The sequence below is a fragment of the Triturus cristatus genome, chromosome 5_1 (assembly GCF_964204655.1).
Source record: "Triturus cristatus chromosome 5_1, aTriCri1.1, whole genome shotgun sequence".
In the NCBI taxonomy this organism is placed as follows: Eukaryota; Metazoa; Chordata; class Amphibia; order Caudata; family Salamandridae; genus Triturus; species Triturus cristatus.
The window spans coordinates 247,414,814-247,436,689 of NC_140587.1; the positions used below are offsets into that span (position 1 = coordinate 247,414,814).

General features: G+C 45.7%; 1 protein-coding gene across 4 annotated transcripts in view; it reads left to right on the top strand.

Annotated features, from left to right (window-relative positions):
* ZFAT (zinc finger and AT-hook domain containing) overlaps positions 1-21,876 on the top strand; it is a 1,096,910-nt gene that overhangs the window by 428,117 nt on the left and 646,917 nt on the right. For all 4 annotated transcript variants that reach the window (XM_085604879.1, XM_085604878.1, XM_085604880.1 and 1 more), the window contains one exon: positions 8,292-8,442. In XM_085604879.1, the coding sequence (XP_085461005.1) occupies positions 8,292-8,442 (151 nt within the window). The remainder of the gene's footprint in view (positions 1-8,291; positions 8,443-21,876) is intronic.

The following is a 21,876-nucleotide window of genomic DNA, read 5'->3' on the forward strand; positions in this document are numbered from 1 at the left end:
ATGCGGATAATACAATAGCTAGCGATGTACATATCAGTCAGGAGCTATAAAGGCTGTTTCTACCACATATGCAATTCATGAAATGACAGTACTGCTTGGGGCACAACTACCACTCACGTAGCTGCACACGCGCGTTGAGCGCGCTAACCGGTGACGACCTCAGAACGGGGCACCTAGCATGGAGAGCTACTCGTGATCTCTGGCACATAGCACTGTAATAGGGAATATAAATAACAGAGCGCTACTCGTAATTAATAGCGTTTAACACATCAATATGGCACAGAAATAACAGCGCGCTACTCGGACTTGATAGCATGTAACACTTCAACCTGGCACATGAATAACAGCGCGCTACTTGGACTTGATAGCACGTAACACTTTAAAGCAGGGCATGTAAAAACAAAGCGCCACTCGTAATCGATGACTCTCAGTACTTTGGAACGGAGCATATAACATAAAGCGCCATTCGTAATCAATGACTCTCAGTACTTTGGGACGGAGCATATAACATAAAGCGCCACTCGTAATCAATGACTCTCAGTACTTTGGAGCGGAGCATATACCATAAAGCGCCATTCGTAATCAATGACTCTCAGTACTTTGGGACGGAGCATATACCATAAAGCGCCACTCGGAATCAATGACTCTCAGTACTGTGGAGCGGAGCATCCAGCGGGGAGCTCCGGTGCAGTTCGTTGGGCACCGCGCTTCAGTACCGCTCGAGGGGGCACACGGAAAGGATCCCTCGGCGGGGTCTCTTCCGTCGTGAAGACAGGGGGGGGGGAATCCCACGGAGAGGAAACCCGGCTAAGGTTGCGGTGTGGCTCCCAACCCGCAGGGGGCGCACCGGGGGCGATCTCAGCCTCCGGGCTTACCTTGATCTCGGCGTCAGCAGGCGTCCGCTCCCACGATGATGGGGGAACTCGGACCCGGCCTCGCACACCTCCTCACGCAGCTGCGACGGCAGCGGCGGGGCCCCGGGCTTCTCCGCGGGCCTCGTGACACGGCAGGGCACTTCTCCAGGCCTCCAGGCCACGGCGGTGAGTGCGCTGGCTTCGTCGTCACCCGGGGGGGGGGGGCTCAAATTAAGGATGGGGTTCTGTGCTCAGCGGAGCACGCTGCCGGGGGTCCCAGACCAGGGCAGGGAGCGCAGGGGTCACAGCGCTAATACCTGGTCGATCCCCTGTGGTTCTCCAGTCAGCTTTGCATCAGGGTTCAGGGGTCAGTCTGGACACGCAGTCTGTGCTTGGTGAATAGGTTTCAGAGTTCAATCTGGACACGCAGTCTCAGTGCTTGGTGAATAGGTTTCAGAGTTCAATCTGGACACGCAGTCTCAGAGCTTGGCTTGTAAGTTTCTGTTCTTAGATGTCAGATAAGGTTTTGTTGGCGCAGATGTATCTGGCGCCCTTAAGGGGTTCTGTTATAGGGGGGTAGGGATGGAGAGGGCGACTAGATCCTTCCTAGTCAGGCTGGGCAGAGAGTCTCTGGGTCCTCCTACTGCTGGGCAAGATCAGTGGGTTTCACAGGGTCCCTCACTCACTTAAGAGGCAGCACCTAAATCCTGTCACTCTCAGAGGCATAAGTCCCTGGCTAGGCCCTACCGCCCACACTCCTGGTGGATTCTTCCAGCTCTGCTTCACCCCAATGGCTAACTCACCACAAAAGTTTCCCTCCCTCTCTTAAGTAGCCCTAGGTCAGGTGACCTCTGGCCAAGGCGGCAAAAGAAAAACCACACCTCCCTTCTAGAAGGTTCCAGCACATTCCAGGAGCTTCCCCACTCTACCTATGGGACAAAAAAGCGGGCTGGAGTCGCAACATTGTTGTGGGGTTCCAGCCAGCTCCTGGCAGCTAGGGTGCTACTAGAACAGGCCACTCTGCCGTAGCAGGGGCCTGTGGCAGCCATCTTGCGTGAAGGGAGCACCTGCACCTTAACACTACAAAAACGAAAACATTCAGGGAAAAAGGGCCAAGTCCAACATTCATGTTTTCACGTTTTAGCGTAAGAAGCAATTTCTGTAGAATTCCACTGAATTGGATAGAATTTGGTGTTTTGCTACTAATTTTTTTCTTTTCACAAGTTGTGGTATTTGCAAGGCGTCAGTCTTTTTATACACCATTTTTATTATGTATTGTCGTGGTTCGGTACAGCTGCCTCACACCTCGTTAGTGCCACAAAACATTTATGTAGAGGGGAATTAACAATTTTAGTCGAACGGTCTTTCTCTACCATTAATATAGTTGCTCTGGCCTAAGCCACTCATTGGACATAACCATTATTTTTCTGGATCTCCAATTTTAGATTTGTGTCCGATGTAATTCTTTTGGTGTGGCATTCGATTGAAAATCAAAAACATTATTTAGTATTGAATGTCGGCATCTATATTTTGTTGCTGCATTACATAGATTTGTGTCTTCCTAGAGTGTTTTTATAGACTGCTTTTAGGGCAGATAGTCAAGTTATCGCTCTTCCTCTCACTTCAGATCTATTATTAATGGCATTTGAGATCAAACAAGCTTTTTTATTAAACTCTATTTTCATGCCTTTGATCTGGATGCGAAGGGAACTCTGCCATAACACATTGGTTTGCGCATACATTATTTTTCTTTCATGTCTCCTGAGCCTAGGTGAACTGTAGTTTCCTCCACACATTTATATACACTTCACTCATAAGGATTATTTTGCGTCTTGAAATTTTGAACACTAATTATTTTTGAAATTGAAATGAATTTAATGAGTTTTTGATCTGAGTTTGAATACCTCAAATGCCGTTCATGTTAATAGGCGTAAGCACTGATACCTGTTTCTTCTGCATGTGCCTATAACTATTGTTGCAATAGTTTACTGTACGACTGTAGCATAATAATGGCTATTAGGTCGAATAGAATGTGTTTCTGGGCAGGCCTTGTAGACTTTTAGACTGCAGACTACGTTCTCTAGTAACAATTTACGAGTTTGCATTCAGGCTTTAAAACGTGTGTTTTTCAGTAAAAAGTAGTGAGATGATTTTTCGTGATCCTCGTTCGGGAGAGAGATCCGGGATGGGTAGACACGGGATAGATGGTCGTTAGTAAAGGGACACTAAATTTTTAGAACAACCAACTATCTCCTTGAGCAGCAAGCCAAGCATGCGACTTCACTGTAGATCAGATGGGTAGCTTACATGACTAGCAAAGCTGAACCTGTTAGAGGACTAAATAAAGGCTTCCCGGCACGTGGTGTAGAAATAGCAAGGATTCAATAAACTAAACTGGTGGGCGAAGGGTAGATCGGTCTCAGTCTGTATGTGATCTGTGACTGAGCTCCCGCACAGTCTGCTCATTGGCATCTCCAGGGGGCAAACCAGTCTTTCTACTAAAGGTATTCTCTGGCCCACCAAGGGCAAAGACTAATCTTTAGAGATGTATGATGGGTGAATAGGTTAATGACACTTCAAACAACATGACAGTTAAGAAATAAAAAATGGATAGAACCAGTGTGTGGGGAAATGGAGTATTATGTGGTGTGGGAGTTAGACCTCACCATGTAATACTCTCACAATATACCAAAGATGGTCCTTTACTAGAGGAGCATGTGTTAAGCATCTCAGCGTACCAACATGGACGATAACTAATTGACACGACTCGAGAAATCCGACACCAGTTTATAAAAAATAAAATGTACTTTATTTTAATTTAGACAACAAACAGAATTGCATACATATAAGCGGAGTCAAAGAATTTTTGAAGCAATATAAAATCAGTGCAGAATAATACAGTGAAACTTTATCATTGGGGTTAAGAAGAAAACCACAAATGACAATCAGTTATTTGCAGGTTGAGTTGCGTTGTACCCTTGCAGGGTAAAGGCGACTTTGGCTCCATTACCAAGCCATGATAGTCAGGTCAATTTTGCCTGGCCTGTGAAGCCCGACGGCATAGTTGTCCTGGCTGTCCCCGGTGCTGAATGGGAGTCACAGGAGTGCTGCTTTTTTTTTTTTTGGGGGCGTGAACTTGACCCAAAGGTATCTGGTATCAGAGCGCTTTACACGAGCACCAGTTGAGGTAGAAGAGGACACATTCATTTTTTTTGTTGGGCACGGGGAGATTGTCATTTGCCCAGAATCACAGGTTGTTGCGTGTTCTTGCTGAGACTTGAATCCAGTTACCCAGATTTGAGGTTGATCGCCCTAGCCGTTAGGCCACATCCTCTTTACCGCTGAAAATGTGCTGCTGGGGGAAAAGATGCAAAAATGCAACACAGGGTGGTTGCTGACGTCCATCGAAGGTAGGATGGAGTTCCCTCTTAATGCAGAGTCGAGTAAAGGGGTCCGTTGCCGGACTTGCGACCAACAGCCTTGGCAGCGATAAGTAGAGCAGAAATAACTTGGCTGTCTGGTGGTCTAGGGGAATTCGGTAGCTTCCTGTAACTTTGTGGAAGGCATGACTCCAGTTCCCACAATTCACTATCCCATCTGGAGTTGGGCGATCGCTTGGAGGGCCCGATGGCTAGCGATTCTAAGTATCCGGAGGGTTGTTTTAACTTCAGTTTGCAGGGGACTACTGGAACTAGTCCAGGGGAGTCTGAGGGTGCATCAGGCCTCCACTGGGGCCCTCTGTCTGGGGGAATTGAGAGATAGCCTAGGACACGTCTCCAGTGAGTCAGTTCCAAGAGCATTGCCACAGGTTCAGAGTATCCCTCTTTTGCTTTGTGCAAGCCTAGCAGGTTTCTTCTTTGCTCCTCTTTGATGCAGGTTGTTCAGAACTGAGGTTCTGGTGTTCCTTACATTCTATATTTAGGGGATTTAGAGTTGTGGGAGCTAGTAGCCAATGGGCAGCTGGTTCCTGCTGCTAGTCCGCCCCTGAGGTTACCACATCCGGTGGTGTGGTCGCCTTTTCTGCCTAGAACTTTCTGTTCTGACACTTCTAAATATGGTTAAAATCTAATTTTAGTGTACAGACCAGTCTGCACACCCTGGAGGTCTGGCTAACCTTCTGGGGTTGTACACCTCCTTGACTAATTAAATTCCCACCTGTCCGGGTGGAGAGGTGCCTGGACTAGAGGAAGGGATGTTTCCTCCACTGGAAGTCAGCCCTGATGCATATTAGAGGTGGTGCAGTCTTTTAAGCTCATCGCCTTGATGTGCCACTTCACTGACCTGCTTGGTAGGAGGGAGGTGGGACCCCCCTTCTTGCCCAAGGCTTTGTTCCTGACTCCTGGGAGTGATCGCACTGCCTGGCAGGAGGTCAGAATCCTGTTTTGGCAGCAGCAAATGCGGGAAGCGTGGGCTTGCCAGCCAGAGCACAGATAAACTTGGGCAACCAGGTGGTCAACCTCTAAGGTAGCCACCTGGGTGCATTCCACATCACCCAAGACATGAGATTTGTGTCAGGGGGGAGAATGCATATTGTTTGATAACAAACATGACATATTTCAGCTGTACCATAATGGAGCCTTCATCCTCAAGAATGCCCGGGTGCCAGACCCTGTTTTCCTATGGACCACTAGCAGTGGTTGCCAATGGGGAATGCCAATATATGGACATATAGGCTTGCACTTTTATGTCCTCAACTCTAGTATAATGCACCCTGCCTCCTAGGCTTAAGAGGCCTTCCTTAAGGGTGCCTGACATATAATAAAAATAGTGTATTGACTGTGCCTTACATGGTGATGGCACAGTCGAGTTCAAGCAGTTTGCACTGCTCCTGAAATCTGCAGTGGTAGGCTTGCTGTCAGTGGGTTCCCATTATGAAATAATGGGATAACCCAATAAGCGTCACAGGACCTGGGTACAGTATATAATGAAAAAGTTGGTCCTTGACTGACTTGAAATAAGTACTTAAACAAGGAAAATTTGTGATATGGGGGTTGCCAGGAGATACAACCACTGGTAATTAATACAATACAGTTATGAATTTACACCCTAGAAAAGCAGTTAATTCCTCAGATCATACAAACTTTGTATATAAACTACACCCACACGTATTTTAGTTGAGTAAGTTCATTTTTTTTATATATTCATTATAGTTAAAGTACATACATGAATCAACAAGTAATGTTATTACCACACAGAGTTGATAAAAGTTACACACTGTTACTTATTTCAGAAGGGCAGTGGTCTATATGAGAGCCAGTAATATCAAGCCTGCCCACAACCTTTATTCAGCATCTATTTACATAATTCATGAGTGCATAAATGCAACATCAGATTGTAGGGGACAAATGGCGGTACAGGCCCTTGCTGGGGGGGTGGTTGCGTCGACGTTTCGACCTGTCTTATGTGAAGAGGGCGACTTGAAACCTCCGCTTGCGGGTCTTCTTCAGGACGCTGGGGTAATGGCAACCTAGGGAATTAATTGGATGAAATTAATGGGTGCAATCTCCAAACGAAGGAGAAGTATAGAAGAAAAGGTCTGTGTACTGACCTAATATTGGTGCCAATGATGGCATCAGGAATTTAGTCCAAACTAGCCAGGTGCCAATGTAGGGCGAGCTCTGTAACTATTCCCATGAGTGGAAAGGTCTGAGGAAAGAAGAGGAACTAGTTAGTCTTGACAGCGCCTAATTAGATCAGGTTTAGGGTGTTGTGAGCGCGGAAAAAAAACTTTCCCGCAATTTGAGGTGTAGGCGCGCTGGGGAGAGACAACCAAAGGTGAAATCCTCAAAGATGAATTTAATCCAACTTAGTGAAGTAGCCTGGAAAGGGATCCAATCCTAAAAGGCAAGATGAAATGGCACTAAAAACCAAGCTCAAACCGTGCTGAGTGGGTAGTTGAGCGAGGACTGGGCATTAACCATACCTGGATGATTGTAGAGCTGCCGCGCCTCATGGAAGCTGCTCTGTCCGGTTTCCAAAGGGACTGACAGGCGAGCGCGCTTTGTTTTAAGAAGAGCCGGCCTCAGCTGCTACGGCGTGCACGTCGCGCATTCAGCATCCAGTGGTGTACGTCTGCATGCACGCCAACTAAAATACGTGTGGGTGTAGTATATATAAAGTTTGTATGGTCTGAGGAATTAACTGTTTTTTTAGGGTGTATATTCATAACTGTGTTGTATTAATTACCAGTGGTTGACCCTCCTGGCAACCCCCATATCACACATTTTCCTTGTTTAAGTACTGCTGTCAGTGCTTGGCACAAAACTGTGCTGCTGTTTTGGGGACCACTTTACCTTCTATGCCCTGGCTTCCCCTGGTGCCATATACTAGGTGCTTAAAAGAGGGTAAATTCTTTGCCAATTGGAATTGCTAATTCACCCAACAGTTTTAGGGAGAGATCACTGGCACTGAAACCTGGTTAGCAGGCTTCAGTGCACTTCCAGAATTGAAAACCAGCATATATTAGTGTAATTGGGGGCAAAAGTGGGGGCCATATGCAAAAAGCCCTGTTTTCTAAAACAACAACAAAAAAAAAAGTTTGAAGAAACAATGGAAACAGCAAGTTTTGGTTAAGTCTTGTCAGAGCTTTTGCCTTTGCACATTTCCAAATGTCCTTCTACTCTGAGCTGGAGTCCTCAGCAAAGAGAAGAAAATGTAAGACTAAATCTTCATCTAGTAAAAAGTGTTTTTGACGGCCAATGCAGAATGTAAAGTTGCTACTGCCACCCAGTCATTCCTATGTGTGTCAGCTTTCAGGAGCTCAGGTAGGTAAACAAGCTGCTGCCGAAGATGGGAAGGAGGCCTCTGTGGGTACATACTTCATAAATAAATAAAATTACAGTTAATTTGGAGGCCACCGATGGGTAGTATGGGAGAGAATGTCAGTGACCATGCTAAATCTAGGCTTTCCTTTATCTAGGGACTGAAATACGCACCATGCGGTCAGGAAACAGAGCTGATTGAGTTTGAAGTGGAAGGGGGCAGATACTCTGTCTTTAACATAGAGCGGGGTTTGTTGCTTAAGTTCATCTTATCTTCTGAGTATTAATATTTTAATGCACTTTAATGCATTTTTCTGTGCCTTAAGTGAGATTTGGTGTTTTTAAGCAAGACACATTTGGAAAATGAATGGGAAAGAAGTGTCTTATTGTTTCAAAACGCAATACACGATGACATTTGACTGCAAATCTACTTTTTTGTTTTACAGAATGTTGGAGTGATGATGCTATATTACAACTTTCAGCAGTATTTTCGATAATTATTCTAACCAACGAACTGTTAAGCTCCTTGGAGTACAGAAAGAATGTATTTGTTTCTTCCGCGTTTAACTTCTGTGGACGCTGACTTAGTCAAACCTATGTGCACTTTACAGTCATGTTGTTTACTTTGCTTAAAGAAAGCAGCAGAGTGCTAACTGTTTTTAACTACACAACATAGGGGCAACAAAAATAGTTCCAGTTGAAGCTCCTCCTCCCGATGTAGAACCAACAGATCTGGAACCAGCGGAGCAGGATAATACCCAGCGAAGAGGGTATCAGGAGTATGCCATACAGCAAACACCCTACGAACAGCCGATGAACCCACACAGGTATTCTTCTATATTAGCTAGTTTTTAATATAAAATAAATGTTTAGTTCAGTGAAAAAGGCCTTAAAACATTTAACAGCAATGATACAACTTACATGGCTTTCATGGTTTATCAACATTAGAAATGATTACTTTTCCAGTCTTGGGGTAAATTAATGTTGAGTCATCTTAAGGATTTTCGGGGCCCCGGGCAAGACATATTTTGGGGGCACCTGATCGGAACAACTTTGAATTTTAATACCCATGTCTTGCTAATTCAAGCCTGCATGATGCCAAGCAGCACTGAAATATATGTTAAAATTTTAACAGGATCACACAAAAAAGTTGGAATATGTTTTGCCATAAGATGACAGTGGGTAGAGAGACAGAAGTAGAGGTAGTCAGAGAGAGGTTTGGATAGAGAAATAAAATAGAGAGGTCAAATAGAGAGTTCATTTTCTCAGGAGGGGGCCATTGGAAGGTGGGGGCCCTGGGCAATTGCCAATGTCTTAAAACGTCTCTGCCCTGCAGTCCCTCAAGTCCCCATTTCATATGATATTTTATCACTCTTAAGGTCAAACCTCACATTGCCAACAAGCCTTGCTGAGGATTTACATCTACATTTTTTACCTACATCAGTAAGTCCAATGTCTCGCTTGTCGAACCAAAAAAATCACAAAGTCTTTTAGGTGGAATTTTATTTTCTTATATCAACTTCTGCAACCCACTTGTAACAGGTCTCAGACAACAGCCCCAACTTTCACATTACTAATTCGCTCTGGAGATTTTCATCTAAGTCCATTGAAAAATATAAATCAGTATCATTCTCAATTTTTTTATATTTATCAATGTGGATAATAATGATTTAGGTCACGTATGCACACGTTTTTGCACAAATAGGTATAACTTCGTTGAACAAAAACATAGAATTAGATCTGTACCTTAATACTCGTTGTACAGTAAATACAATAATAGAGTATTTGAAGTTCAGACTAAACTTACGATGGTAAAAATCTATCATCATAACCAACATAGAAATCCTTCGGTCTAGAATAGTGAGATAAACAGAGACACTAGAAAAAATTACACAGAGAAAACTGTGGGATAATCCCTTTCAGGACGTAATCCCTCACCCACCAAAGGTAGCATGCTTCATCGTCTGGGACTGTCCTCCTGGCGGAAACCCTAGTCCCTCCAGAGGCTACAACCCCCTCTCTGAGTGGGAGGAGCTCAGGGATGTTTTTTTAAATCTACTCTACAGAGGATATTCTAAATCCAACAGATGAGCGGAACAAGTTGTGGTGAGGGCGCAGAGCAACAAAAATTAACTGTGTGGGGAGTGATATTAAAACTAACTAACGAGAACCAAATATTCGCTTTATTGGCTTGTTCTCGCTGCCAGGGTTAAAAACAGTGCACCTGCAGTAAGAATTTAAAACTGCATGTGTCTGACGAAAAAGAGAGGTCTACATGTTTCAGCCATTACGACCCAGACGGTATCAAGGCTTTCGTCAGGACCTAGATAGATGCTGCTGCACACAAAATAAGTGAATTGTGAAAAATAAACAATACTGATACTGAAATACAAAACCAGTGGTACATCTGTTTTCAGTTCAAAATATAGTGATCGTACCTATTGGAGAAAAATACAAAAACATAGAATACAAGTATGTAAGTAGCTCTGAACATGTTTGTAAGTGCCATTAAAGATGCTCCTCCACCTAAATCGAAGGATGATCTTAGATCTTTCTTAGGACTTGCAGAATTTTATTCAAAATTTGTGGACAAGTTCTCAGAAAAAACTTGTGTAATGAGATCCCTACTTAAAAACAAGGCACAGTTTATTTGGTGTGCTTCTTGCCAAAAATCCTTTGAGGAAATAAAAAAAGCCATTGCGCAGGCACCTAGTCTTCAAGGTTTTGATCCGTGCGCACAAACTATTGTCACCACTGATGCTAGTAGCAAGGGGTTAGGTAGTGTACTGACACAATTAGATGAGAACAACAAAGAAGTCATTATTGCTTTCGCATCACGTTCCCTCACTCCCACTGAGGAACGTTATTCAGTTGTAGAAAGAGAGACCCTAGCTTGTGTATGGGCTCTAGAACATTTTAGGAAGTTTCTTTGGGGAAGGAAATTTAGCTTACGATGCGACCATAAGCCATTGACTAAATTATTGACCACTGATGGTTTGACCAATGCTACAGCCAGAATTGCCAGATTATCCATGAGACTACAGGACTTCATGTATGAAGTTCGATATATGCCAGGTGTCAAAAACTTTACTGCAGATTTTCTTAGTCGTATGTCTTTACCATTGGATGAGGTTGACATGAATTCTTGGAATGATTTTTCTGTAGCTCACATATCATCAAATAGAACTCAAAGTAGTTTAAGCAAAGATGAATGCCTCGAAGCGGAGAACTCTGATCAAATATTACTTGTCCTCAAACAATTAATTATGAAGGGATGGAATGGGATTGATAAAAAATTTGTCAATGATGAATTGAGAGCTTTTTGGGAGGTTCGGAACAAACTAAGTCTTTCTGGTACTCTGGTTTTACGTGGCGATTAAAATTGTACCACCCAAAAATCTAAGGAATAGAATAGTTGAGTTATGTCATGAATGACATTCAGGAATTACACGTACCAAACTACGTTTGAAAGAATTATATTGGTGGCCTAGGATTGATTTAGATGTAGAAAGATGTGTGAGATCATGTGTGAAGTGTGAGATTTCTGATAAAACGCTTAAGACATTCAATCCACCTTTAGCTTCTCCTGCTTGCCCCAATTTTCCCTGGGAAGTTGTTGCCATTGATTGTATGGGACCAATTTGTTGGCAAGATAGTTCTCAGAAATACATTTTGGTACTCATTGATATTTTTTCTAGATGGTTAGAAATATGTGTCGTAGATATCATCAATACTAAAACAGTAATAACATTTTTAGATGATATTTTCTTAAGGGAAGGTTTCCCTAAATTCATTCTGTCCGACAATGGAGTACAATTTAAATCCCTTGAAATGAAAAACGACTTAAATGCTTCTGGGATTCAACAGAGATTCACAGCATTGTATCACCCAAGTGGCAATGGTATTGTTGAGAGAGCCAACCATAGTATTAAAGGAGTTATCCAACTTGCTAACAAAAGTAACCTATCCTGGGAAGAAGAGTTAAAAAAACTTCTTTGGGTATTTAGAAGTACTATCCATGGTACCACTAGTAAAAGTCCTTTTTCCTTAATGAAAGGCAGAATCCCACATTCAAAAATCAACCCTGGTTGGTTGAATAAAAGTGGAATAGTTCCTTGCGACATACCTAGTGTAAGAGAGAATATTAAAGAATCTCAGATGAAGAATAAGACTTATTATGATGAGAGACATGGCACCAAACAGGTGAACTTACATAGAGGTCAATGGGTTAGAGTTAAAAGTGGGAGGAGAGTTTAAAAAACTGAAAGCAAGTTTAGTGAACCTAAACTTGTAGTCAAAGTTATGAACAACACTGCTTTACTTCAGAATGGTGAAGTGTGGCATTGTAGTCGTCTTGCGCCAGTTTCATATAGTCATGAAACAGAAGTTTGTAATAAACGCAAGAATGTTTGGTGGTTAGATACATGTGATTTCTCAAAACATATTGATAATTTCAATTCAAATGATGATAGTGTAACTCCTGATTGTTCTGATATTCCAAGAATGTCTTCTAATGTTAATCCTGAGAATTCAGGTGATTGTATTATCTCGCAAAAAATTGTTTCCTTACCTGAGGTTTCCTCCGATGTTAATCCTACTCGGAGTGACAAGCCACATGAGGTTCAGAATTCTGTGGCTCCACAGTTATCTTGTAATGAAGACATCGTAAAAACATCTAGTGGTAGGATTGTTAAAAAAACTAAATCTTTAGAAATCTTTGATTGTAGTTGATCTTATTTACTTATTTTTGCTTTTTTTGTTGTTGTTTGTTTTCTTTAAGAAGGGGGATTGTGTAGTATGTTGCTTTAAGATGTGTCACACTATTCTAGAGTGTAGAATGAACTGTGTTCTGAGATTCTTTCTAAAGGCAGTCGTTACGGAGACTGTCAGCGCTGGAGGTGCTTTTCCTATATGCGGGGGGGCTGTATTAAAGAACTCAGCCACTTCACCTTTATTTGGTCTGAGTCTCATTTGAAGATGCTACACTCTGCTTCCCTAGAAGCTGTTGTATTCATTATCAGCCAACATCCTGTTTTTCCCATTTCGCACTCATTTTGCATCTGTATTTGCAAATACCAAGTTTCATCAATGCCTGTTGTAATTTTAACTGAGAACTTCGTGCCTTACAACTTGTACCTATCCTGTTTCCGCATGTGATCTTCTTATTACTAATCAGTGCTGTGGAAGGTCTGGGTGTGCGTGTGGGGTCTGCACTTGGCATGCCATGTCTACAGTTCTGGTCTCCGCAGTAGCCACTCGGGGTCTTAAATATGACCTGTCCACCTTTGTGTACCCTCTCCTGCTTAAGTTTTCCTTGCCTAGCTCAGCTACCAATTCCCTCTCTATGCTTGGACAGGTGGTTTATCTGGGAGCTTTGCTATCCCCTCATCTTCTGTCTCATCATTTTCAAAGTCTAGGGTCTCCCAGGCTCTCACCAATTCCTTCCATTGGTCTGCTATTGGCTTCTTACGTACCCACTTATTCCCCAAGAAGTGCCCTCATCTCTGCTTCCGCCCGGCTTGTGAGGTCCCTTTTCCAGCTTTCCATTTGTGGTCCTGTGTCATTCTTCCATGCCATTGCTAGTCGTCTCTTCGCAAGGGCCATGGCCAGGTCAATAAATTTGTTTCCTACCTTCCGCTTCTGCAGACGGTGAAAAAGACCCAAAAAGCACGCCTCCCCAGTGTTACTGAGATCTCTCCCCAGTGTCGCTCCTGTTTGTCGGACTACTTCGACCCCGAAGGGGGTCAATGTTGGGCAACTCCAGACCATGTGGACGAAGTCTACACCGTGCTGAGCGCACCTTGGACACGCCTGTGTTTCCCCCCCATGTATCATTCTAATTCTATGTTGGGTCAGATATGTCATGTGGACATAGTTAAACTGGATGTATTTCAGTCTTGCATTGCGCAAAATGGTCTTGGGGGGAAGCCAGGACCATATCCCATTCTTGGTCTGTAAATTGTTTGTTTAACGCTTGTTCCCTGCTTTCCCTGATTTTAGACAGTGTCGTCAATGATGCCTCTACTACCGTCATGTAAAGCCATTTTACTTGGTGGCCAGCCCCTCCCAAGGTGAATAGGGCATGGAGCAGGGGATGTGTTTTGGTTCCACTCCTCCTCCTCCCCATAATTCTCTAAAGGTACAAACTAGGGCCTCATACTGCAGAAACTGGCCTACCGGCAGTCCATATTCTACCAGTTCCGCAAAGAGGATCAGCATCCTTTCCCGGTAGAAGTCGCCCACTATCTCGAGACCAACTCCCTCCCATTCTGTCAATTGCTCCTCAGTGAAAATTTGGCTTAGGGTTCCATGTGGTAGGCCTACCAAGGGGAGCTGGGGTGAGTATTTGCGGGCTACGGGTAGTCTAGCTAGGCTTTTCTTCCAGCATTGTAATGCTGTAGTCTGTAGGGTCAGCGTATAGGGGTCTATGACCCTTTGCTCCAATATCTTGGCCAACACCAGGGTGGGACGGGCTCTCAAGTCTCCCATGAATATTTTCTCCGCATTGGCTCCTTCAAGCCACTGGGTCAGCCACGGCAGCTGGGAAGCCAGGTAGTACATTTCAAAATTGGGCACCCCAGGCCCCCATTGCGTACTGGAGGCTGCAATGTCGCCAGGGTCCATCTTCCAGCATCTCTGATCTGAACTGCAACATCGGGATCGGAGTTCTGTTTCTCGGGGGACGATGAAAAAGTAGCCATGGGTTATAATCTGAACAAGTGTGCCCCAAGTATTCGGTATGTGTGACTGTCTCATTGATGTGTGCGGAGCTAAGGAATATGTCAAGTCTAGTGTGCAGCTGAAGTAGAGGGAAGAAGAAGGAGTATTCTCTTTCTGTTGCATGCTGTACCCTCCAAGTATCCCCCAGGCCCTAGCAATCTCCCCAGTCGCGAAACCCTGCTGCTAGGTGGTGTGGTTGTGTCCCCAGTAGGGGAGGGTGTGACCTATCCCGCCACACATCCTGCACACAGTTAAAGTCACCCCCTATTATTGTGGTTTCCGACTGTAGGTCTGCCAGTTGAGGCGACAGCTTCCGAAGGAAAGCCAACTGATCGTAATTTGGGGCATATATGTTTCCAATGGTTATATTCTTACCATTTAGTTTCCCATGTAATAGTACATATCTCCCGTCTTGATCTAGCTTGGTGTCAATGACTTCAAGAGTAGCCCCAGCCCTTATCCACACCAGGACACCCCTGGCAAATGCTGAGTAACTCGTGGCATAGATCTTCCTCCTCCACCGTTTGTGCAGCTTCGTGACTTAATTCTGCGTCAAATGCGTTTCTTGGAGTAAGGAAATCTGGACCCCCCTCCTCCTCAGGTAGCCATGTACAGCTCACTGTTTATTCATTGAGCCCAAACCCCTCATATTCCAAGTCAGGAACTTAACAGTACCTGACTCCACTGTCATGGCTGCTGATATCTGGGCAGCATCTAGCTCCCCACAACCCTCCCCAGGAGTCTGCCCCTACTTTTTGACCACTTACATTGAACAGGAAGCAAAACAGAACACTATTTCTCCCCATAACTTACAACTCCCTTCCCCCAAAGCACTTCGGCAACAGTCAGCTGCCCAAACATTGTCTCAAGCACTAACCATCATTGTAGGGCAGGAACCACAGCGGTGCCCACCCGTCGGGCAAAGGGGGTATTGGGGGTGGTTAGCCAGTAATGAAGTTCAGCAACTTACCCTATTTCTGAACCAGCCCGATTCAGTCTATCTGGTCCCCTCTGCTTTCACAGAGTCCATCTAAATACGATTCTCCTTCTCAACTGGCCATGTCTGGCACCTCTCAAACCGTTGTTAAATAATGTCATCTGCTGTCCCAGGGGTGACTGTCGGCAATGCCATGCTGCTGCTTTCAGAGGCCGCCGCCTCCGACCTCCCCGTCTCCTTAATTGAGGCCGATCTCACCTCAGGGGAAGCCTCTGCGCTGTTCATGATGTCCGCCACTGCCTGCAACTCTGCTGCTCTTTCTTTCTCAGTCTGTGAGGGGCTTGGCTTTTCCGATCTCTCCCTAAGCGGCCTTCTCCTGGGTCTTTTCCGCTGGTCTCCTTCTGGTTGTCTCCGCGTCTGGTTGCCAGCTCCCATCGGAGTCCCAGTTTTGTATGTTTCCAACCAGTTCCAGGCTGTCTTAGGGTCGTCACAAAAATGGAATTGTTATGTTATGTTATGTTATCTGGAATTTGTAGAGCGCGCGGCTACTCCAAAGAGTGTCCTGGCGCTACGAAAAGACCACCACAACTACTGACAAACCAAACACCCAACCACAGTACAAGAAAATCCTATTGCTGGAAAAGCCACGTCTTCAGATTCTGCCTAAAAGTCAGAAGGTCCGGGATCTGTCACAGCAAGGGAGGGAGGTTATTCCAGAGTCGGGATGCTACTACCTGGAAAGATCTTCCTCCTACCCGTGAGAGCCTGACCCTTGGAGTCAAGATCAGGCACTGGGTAGAAGATCTTCTTCTTTTTTTTTTTTATTTGTTTTTATTGATTTTAACCAACAGTGATAAAGCAGCGTTATACAAATAGTATCTCAGTTCTTTACAGTTTAACTAAGCCACTTCTTCCTATACCCTCCTCCCAATCCCTCCCCTTCCCCCGCCGGTGCGCCTTGAGATCCTGCATTGTTACCAATAGTCTATTTCTGCAGTTAATACGGTAACTATATTAAATAACATTAAGACAGTACTGGGGGTAGCAAATCCTTAAAGAGTATTTTTTTTCTTCTTGCTCCAGTGCTGTAGCTGAATCCCCTCGACCTTCTAAGAGCGATCCCTCCTCCGAGTCTGTGTCTGGTGTTTGGAGTACTGTAACTAGGGCCTCCCACGCCCTTGCCGCTTCCTGCGCTTTTTCATTATTAGTACGGAAGGCTTGTTGTAACCTAAATATACCTTCATTCCGTGCCCACTTGAGAAATTCCGCCCGCCATCTCTCCATGTTAGACCCCTACGTGCCTTCCAATGCATAGTAAGCTCCCGTTTGGCCAAAACAAGGCCCAGATCTAGAAATTTGTTGGTCACCTTTGTTTTAGCAGTATGTGGGAACCAATGCAGTAAGCAATTGGTCTAGGTCTAGTGTCCGGTCAGTTATGCTACATAAGAGATCCAGCACTTCCTCCCAATATGTTCCCAGTTTCGCACATGCCCACATCATACTCTAGGTCTAGTGTCCGGTCAGTTATGCTACATAAGAGATCCAGCACTTCCTCCCAATATGTTCCCAGTTTCGCACATGCCCACATCATACACTGGGTAGAAGATCTTAAAGAGCGCTGAGGCATGTAAGGCTGAAATCTTTACCTTAGATATGGGACCCGATCCCATGGAAAGCCTTGAAAACCAGGACTAAAGCTTTGAAATAAATTCTTTTTTGCACTGGAAGCCAGTGAAGTGAGGACAAGAGATGAGAGGTATGTGTTCTGGGCCCAGTTAAGAAAATAGCCCTGGCTGCCATATTCTGAATGATCTGCAGACGACCCAGTAGATACTCAAAGTCCCAGATACAAAGAATTGACATAATCCAGTCTCTATCACTAAGGCCTGGATCACTGTTTTACGGTGAGATACTGGTAGAAGTGGGAGAACGTTTTTCAGCATTTTCAATGTCCCAAAACATGTACCTGCCACTGATTGGACTTGCACCTTCATAGAGAGTGCAGAATCCAATTTGACCCCCAGATTTTTCACAGTGGTGACCTCAGACAGGGGGGGGGACATGTCCTGTGTGCCAGGCTTCATGTGGGTGGGAGTCCCCAAAAAATTATCTCTGATTTATCAGAGTTACATTTTAATTGATTACAGTTAAACCATAAAAAGATCTCAAAGAGGCAGAATTGCCCATCGAGTACTATGCGTAGGCGAGTGGGTAACATCACTGAATATTGAAGCCACTCGTCGCACAGGGCTTTCTTTACCTCCAGGTAGGACGCTCTTCATCTTTCCACTGCGAGCATGTAGTCTGAGAACATGGAGACATCTGATCTTGCCTTCCGCAGGTGCAGATCTCTGTCCTTATAGTGCAGCAGTCTTGCCACCACTTGGCGTGGGGTCGACCCGGTACCGGAGGTCTCCCAGGGACTCAGTGCGCTCTCTCTAAAGTATAAAAAGTGGACAGCCCTTAGGGCGCAACTACCGTCTTGAGCCAGGTCTTGTGGTAACCAGTCATGTCTTCGCCTTCTACTTTTTCAGGCAGGCCTACTACGTGATATTATTTCACCTGTTGCGGCCTTCCGCTCTACGTTCAAGCATGTCCACTCTGGTCGTTAGATCTAGGATTTGGTGCAATGTCACCACCTGGCCCGGGGCCAGGCCCTCTATTGTTGCTTCTGCAATTTTTACCCGTTCCGATAACTTTTGATGTTCATTACAGAGGAGCCCTAGGCCCACCGAGAGAGTACTGATATCCTGATGGAGTGTGGCCTTAGTATCTGCTATGTCCTCCAGGATCTTGGTCAATTGCTGTAGCACTGGGTCTCCAGGCAGCTGGGGTTGAGCATCTGATTGTTGCGAAGTCTGAGGGTCTTCCTCCTGTGCCGGGAGGGGGGCTCCTACCGATTTAGTCCGGGGCTTTCCCATAGTGCAGCACACTCGCCAGCCAACTAGTAGCCCCTTCAGGTCGACATTTATGTGAAAGGTGCTGGTCAATGGTTTCCACTGCAAGCATTTTTTCCCCCTGTTTTCTGCCTTGCACGCCGCCTTTGGGCTCGTAACGTGTTCTGGTACGGTGCTCTCACCAGGGCGTGCTCCTCTTATCTTAACAGAGCCAATGGCACAGTTAGCCCTCTACCGCCAGTCTCTCCACTGCCCAGGCAGCGCCCACACTTCGCATCGCCTGGCTCTCTTTGCCCTTGAGTCTCATTCTCTGTTTCACCTGTATAGGCCTACTTCCACTTTTGTTATTGGTGGTTCAAGTCACTGTCTCCACCGTAGCCTCTCACAAAAATTCAGGCCTCCCTGGTGCCCCTCTCGCTGTATGTCCTCCGTGCAGCAGGCCTGTGCTGTTCATCCGTTATGGGGCCCCTCTATTCCCCGCACCTCTGTGTCCGCTAATACATGGCCTCCAGTGAGGTGCTCTGCGTTTTTCAAGGTGGTCTCCTTCGCGTCTCTCTACTGCTCAGTGGCGCCCCGCTTCCTGTGGCCAACGGCCTTGCCACATAACTGTCTGCGATCTCCGCTGCTGACCTCAACTTCATGCGCACCTTTGATGCGCTTACCCGGTCTGTTGGTCCGGGCCCATACACTCTGTTCTCACGGCTGCCGAGGCCTGCACTGGAGTGCCACTCCTGCAGATTACTCCGGGTTCCAGTCGTGGCCTTCACAGTGCGCCGATGTCACCGTCAGCGAGCCGGGCAAGCCTTCACCACCGTCTCCAGGCCCACTCCTCTGGGCACAGTCGGTCATCGACCTTCCGGTTCTGCACTAGGCCACCGTCACCGCTAGTTGCGCAGGGTCGCCCCTTGCGTCTCCCACTGCTTGGCTCTTTTATCGGCAGTCAAGAAAAGCAGGCCACTGCGGCCTCCAAGCTCGTCCTCTCTGCCGGGCACGATCTGGTGATGCCGCCGGACCTCCCGGCCCTTGCCGCAGAAGCCCAGGGAGCGTGCCTTCAGCCTCTGCTCGCCGTTTCTGTGTTGAGCGCCGCTGCAGTATTCCACCCCCCCCTCCCCCCCCCCTCCCCTCCCAGGTGCCCAAACGCCTCTCCACCTCCGGGGCGGGGGGGTTTATCTGTTGTTACCCATTGCGGCCCAGCCTCTGGGATATACAGGATAAGTAGCGTGCTGGTGCAAAGCTCCGGGCTCACGCATCAGTCATGTTCTGCAGTTAGGCCACGCCCCCGAGCAGACCCTATAATTTATATTGCGGTTACTGGAATTCAAATGTCAACACAGGCACAAACCTGGACAGGTTCAGCATCAATAATGGATAAACTCGATTGACCTGATTCAAACCACTCAGCAGTGCTCCACTGCTTCCTATGACTATTCGACATGATTTGGTCCACTTAATAAAGTAACCTTGTAAGCAGCAATTTCAGATATATTTTGTTAAAGTTGCCAGTGTGCTGTTACACAATGATTTGACCAATTCCAGCCAAGGAATTTTATTATTTATTTGTATTTATCAAGATGTATCTTGTTATCCTTGTTAAAATACAGTTTTAAATTGAGAAATATGTGCATTCTCTTTACCAATTGATGCCATCAGATACCTGCGATGCATTGATGAGAGTTAGTTTACTTACCCATGAGCGACATGCAGGCAGTCTAATATTGACAATTTGATGACCCATCATTGATGCATTACATACAAAAATGAAAGGTCCTGCTTGGGAAGCAATGATTCCCAGCATAGATGGAGTGAGTTTGAGAGTGCCACCTGAAATAGCTTAGTATCTAAGAAAATAAACAGGTTTAGATGTAGAGAATAGGTAGATTGGTGGAGCACCATGCATGGGGTATTCTTCAGGAGAGGAAGCACAGACTTCGTAACGTGGAGAGGAACTGAAGTGTTCGCTATTAAGCACTTTGCATAAAAATAGGATTTTTATGTGATTCTGATATATTTATTTAGTTAGCGGTGGTTAAGAAAAATAATAATTTCACTAGGTATTAATAGCTTGAATGAAGGGGTATGGAAGAAAGTGACATAGTGGATGGAGAGAAGAGAATCAATTGTTGTTCCAGATGGGAATCTTTGCAGTTGGTGAGTGATGTGAAGGAGAAGGATTAGTCACTGGAGGAGAAATCTGTCATAGTTATACAAATGTTATGGTGTGGTATGTCGATTTGTATGGTGTAACTTCTCACCCATGAGGGTATCCAGGTGCTGGAGCAGGAACGTAGGCCAGGCGGTGCTCCTAGTTGAGCAGCCGGTTCTTCGGTTTCTTGCAGAAATTGAAAGTGAAGTTGCAGTTCCCATGTGTTGAGGAAGTTCATTTCAGTTCTTGGCGGCAGTGAAGGAGAAGGCGTGCCCTCCTGACTTGCTTCTGCGGATGCAGGTGCCCCTGTGAGGGAGAGAGTGGAGAAGCGTAGCTGCTTGTAGGGATGGTAGAGTTGAAGTTGTTTGTTGAGATATGCAGGTCTGGTGTTGTGGAGGGCTTGGTAGGCGTGAATGAGCAGCTTCAATTGGCAATGTTTCTGGATGGGTTGTGTGTAGTTCATTGAGGTAGAGAGTGATGTGAGCGCTTCTGGGGACATCTAGGATGAGTCCGGCGGTAGTGTTTTGGAGGGTCTGGAGTCATTGCATGAGCTGATTGGTGCTGCTGACGTAGGGTGCATTGCTGTAGTCAAGTCTACAGGTAATGGGGGCCCGGGTGACCATGCATCTTGGGTGTGTTGGGATCCATTTGAAAGCATTCTGAGGATGAGGCAGCAGGATGCGACCACAGCGTTGACTTGTTTATTCATCACAAGTTTGTCGTCAAGGATGACGCTGAGGCTTCTGGTGTGGTCCGTGGGTTTTGGACCTAATTTCGTTGGCCAACAGAAGGAGTCCCAAGTGTAACTCTTGTTTCCGAAAATTAGGATCTCAGTTTTGTCTGAGTTTAGTTTAAGACAGTTCTTTTGCATCCATCTGGCCATGTTGGACATGCAGGAGGTAAAATTGGTGCTGGCGGAGTTGTTGGTGAAGGAGAGGATGATCTGGGTGTCGGCATAGGAGACAATGTTGATGCCTTTGGCTCTTGTGATGCGGGCTAGGGATGCCATGTACATGTTGAACAAGATGGGGCTGAGGGATGAGTCCTAGGGGACTTCGCAAACAAACTTCTTGTGTTCAGAGGTGAAAGAGTAGAGTCTGATTCGTTGAGCTCTGTTGGAGAGGAACAAGGCGATTTAACTCAGAGCGGGCCCTTGAGTCCAGGAGTCTGGCGATGAGGGTGCCATGGGAAATGGTGTCGAAAGCTGCTGAGAAGTTGAGCAGGATGAGAGTGGTGGTTTGTCTTTTGTCCATGATGGATCTGATGTCGTCAGTTGCTTATAGGAGGGCTGTTTCCTTGCTGTGGTTGCTGCGGAACCCTGACTGGGTGGGGTCCTTGAGATGGAACTTTTCTAGGTGGTCGGAGAGTTGCCTGTTGGTCTCTTCCTCCAGGACTTTGGCCGGGAAAGGAAGGAACCAGATGGGTCTATAGTTGCTGAGTTCTTTCAGGAGAGCTGTGACTTCTGCATGCTTCCAGGTTTCTGGGAAGTTTCTGCTGACGATGGGGGGAGGTGATGATGATGGTGGTAAGATTGGCGTTGAACAGTGTTCTTCTCAGGTTGTAT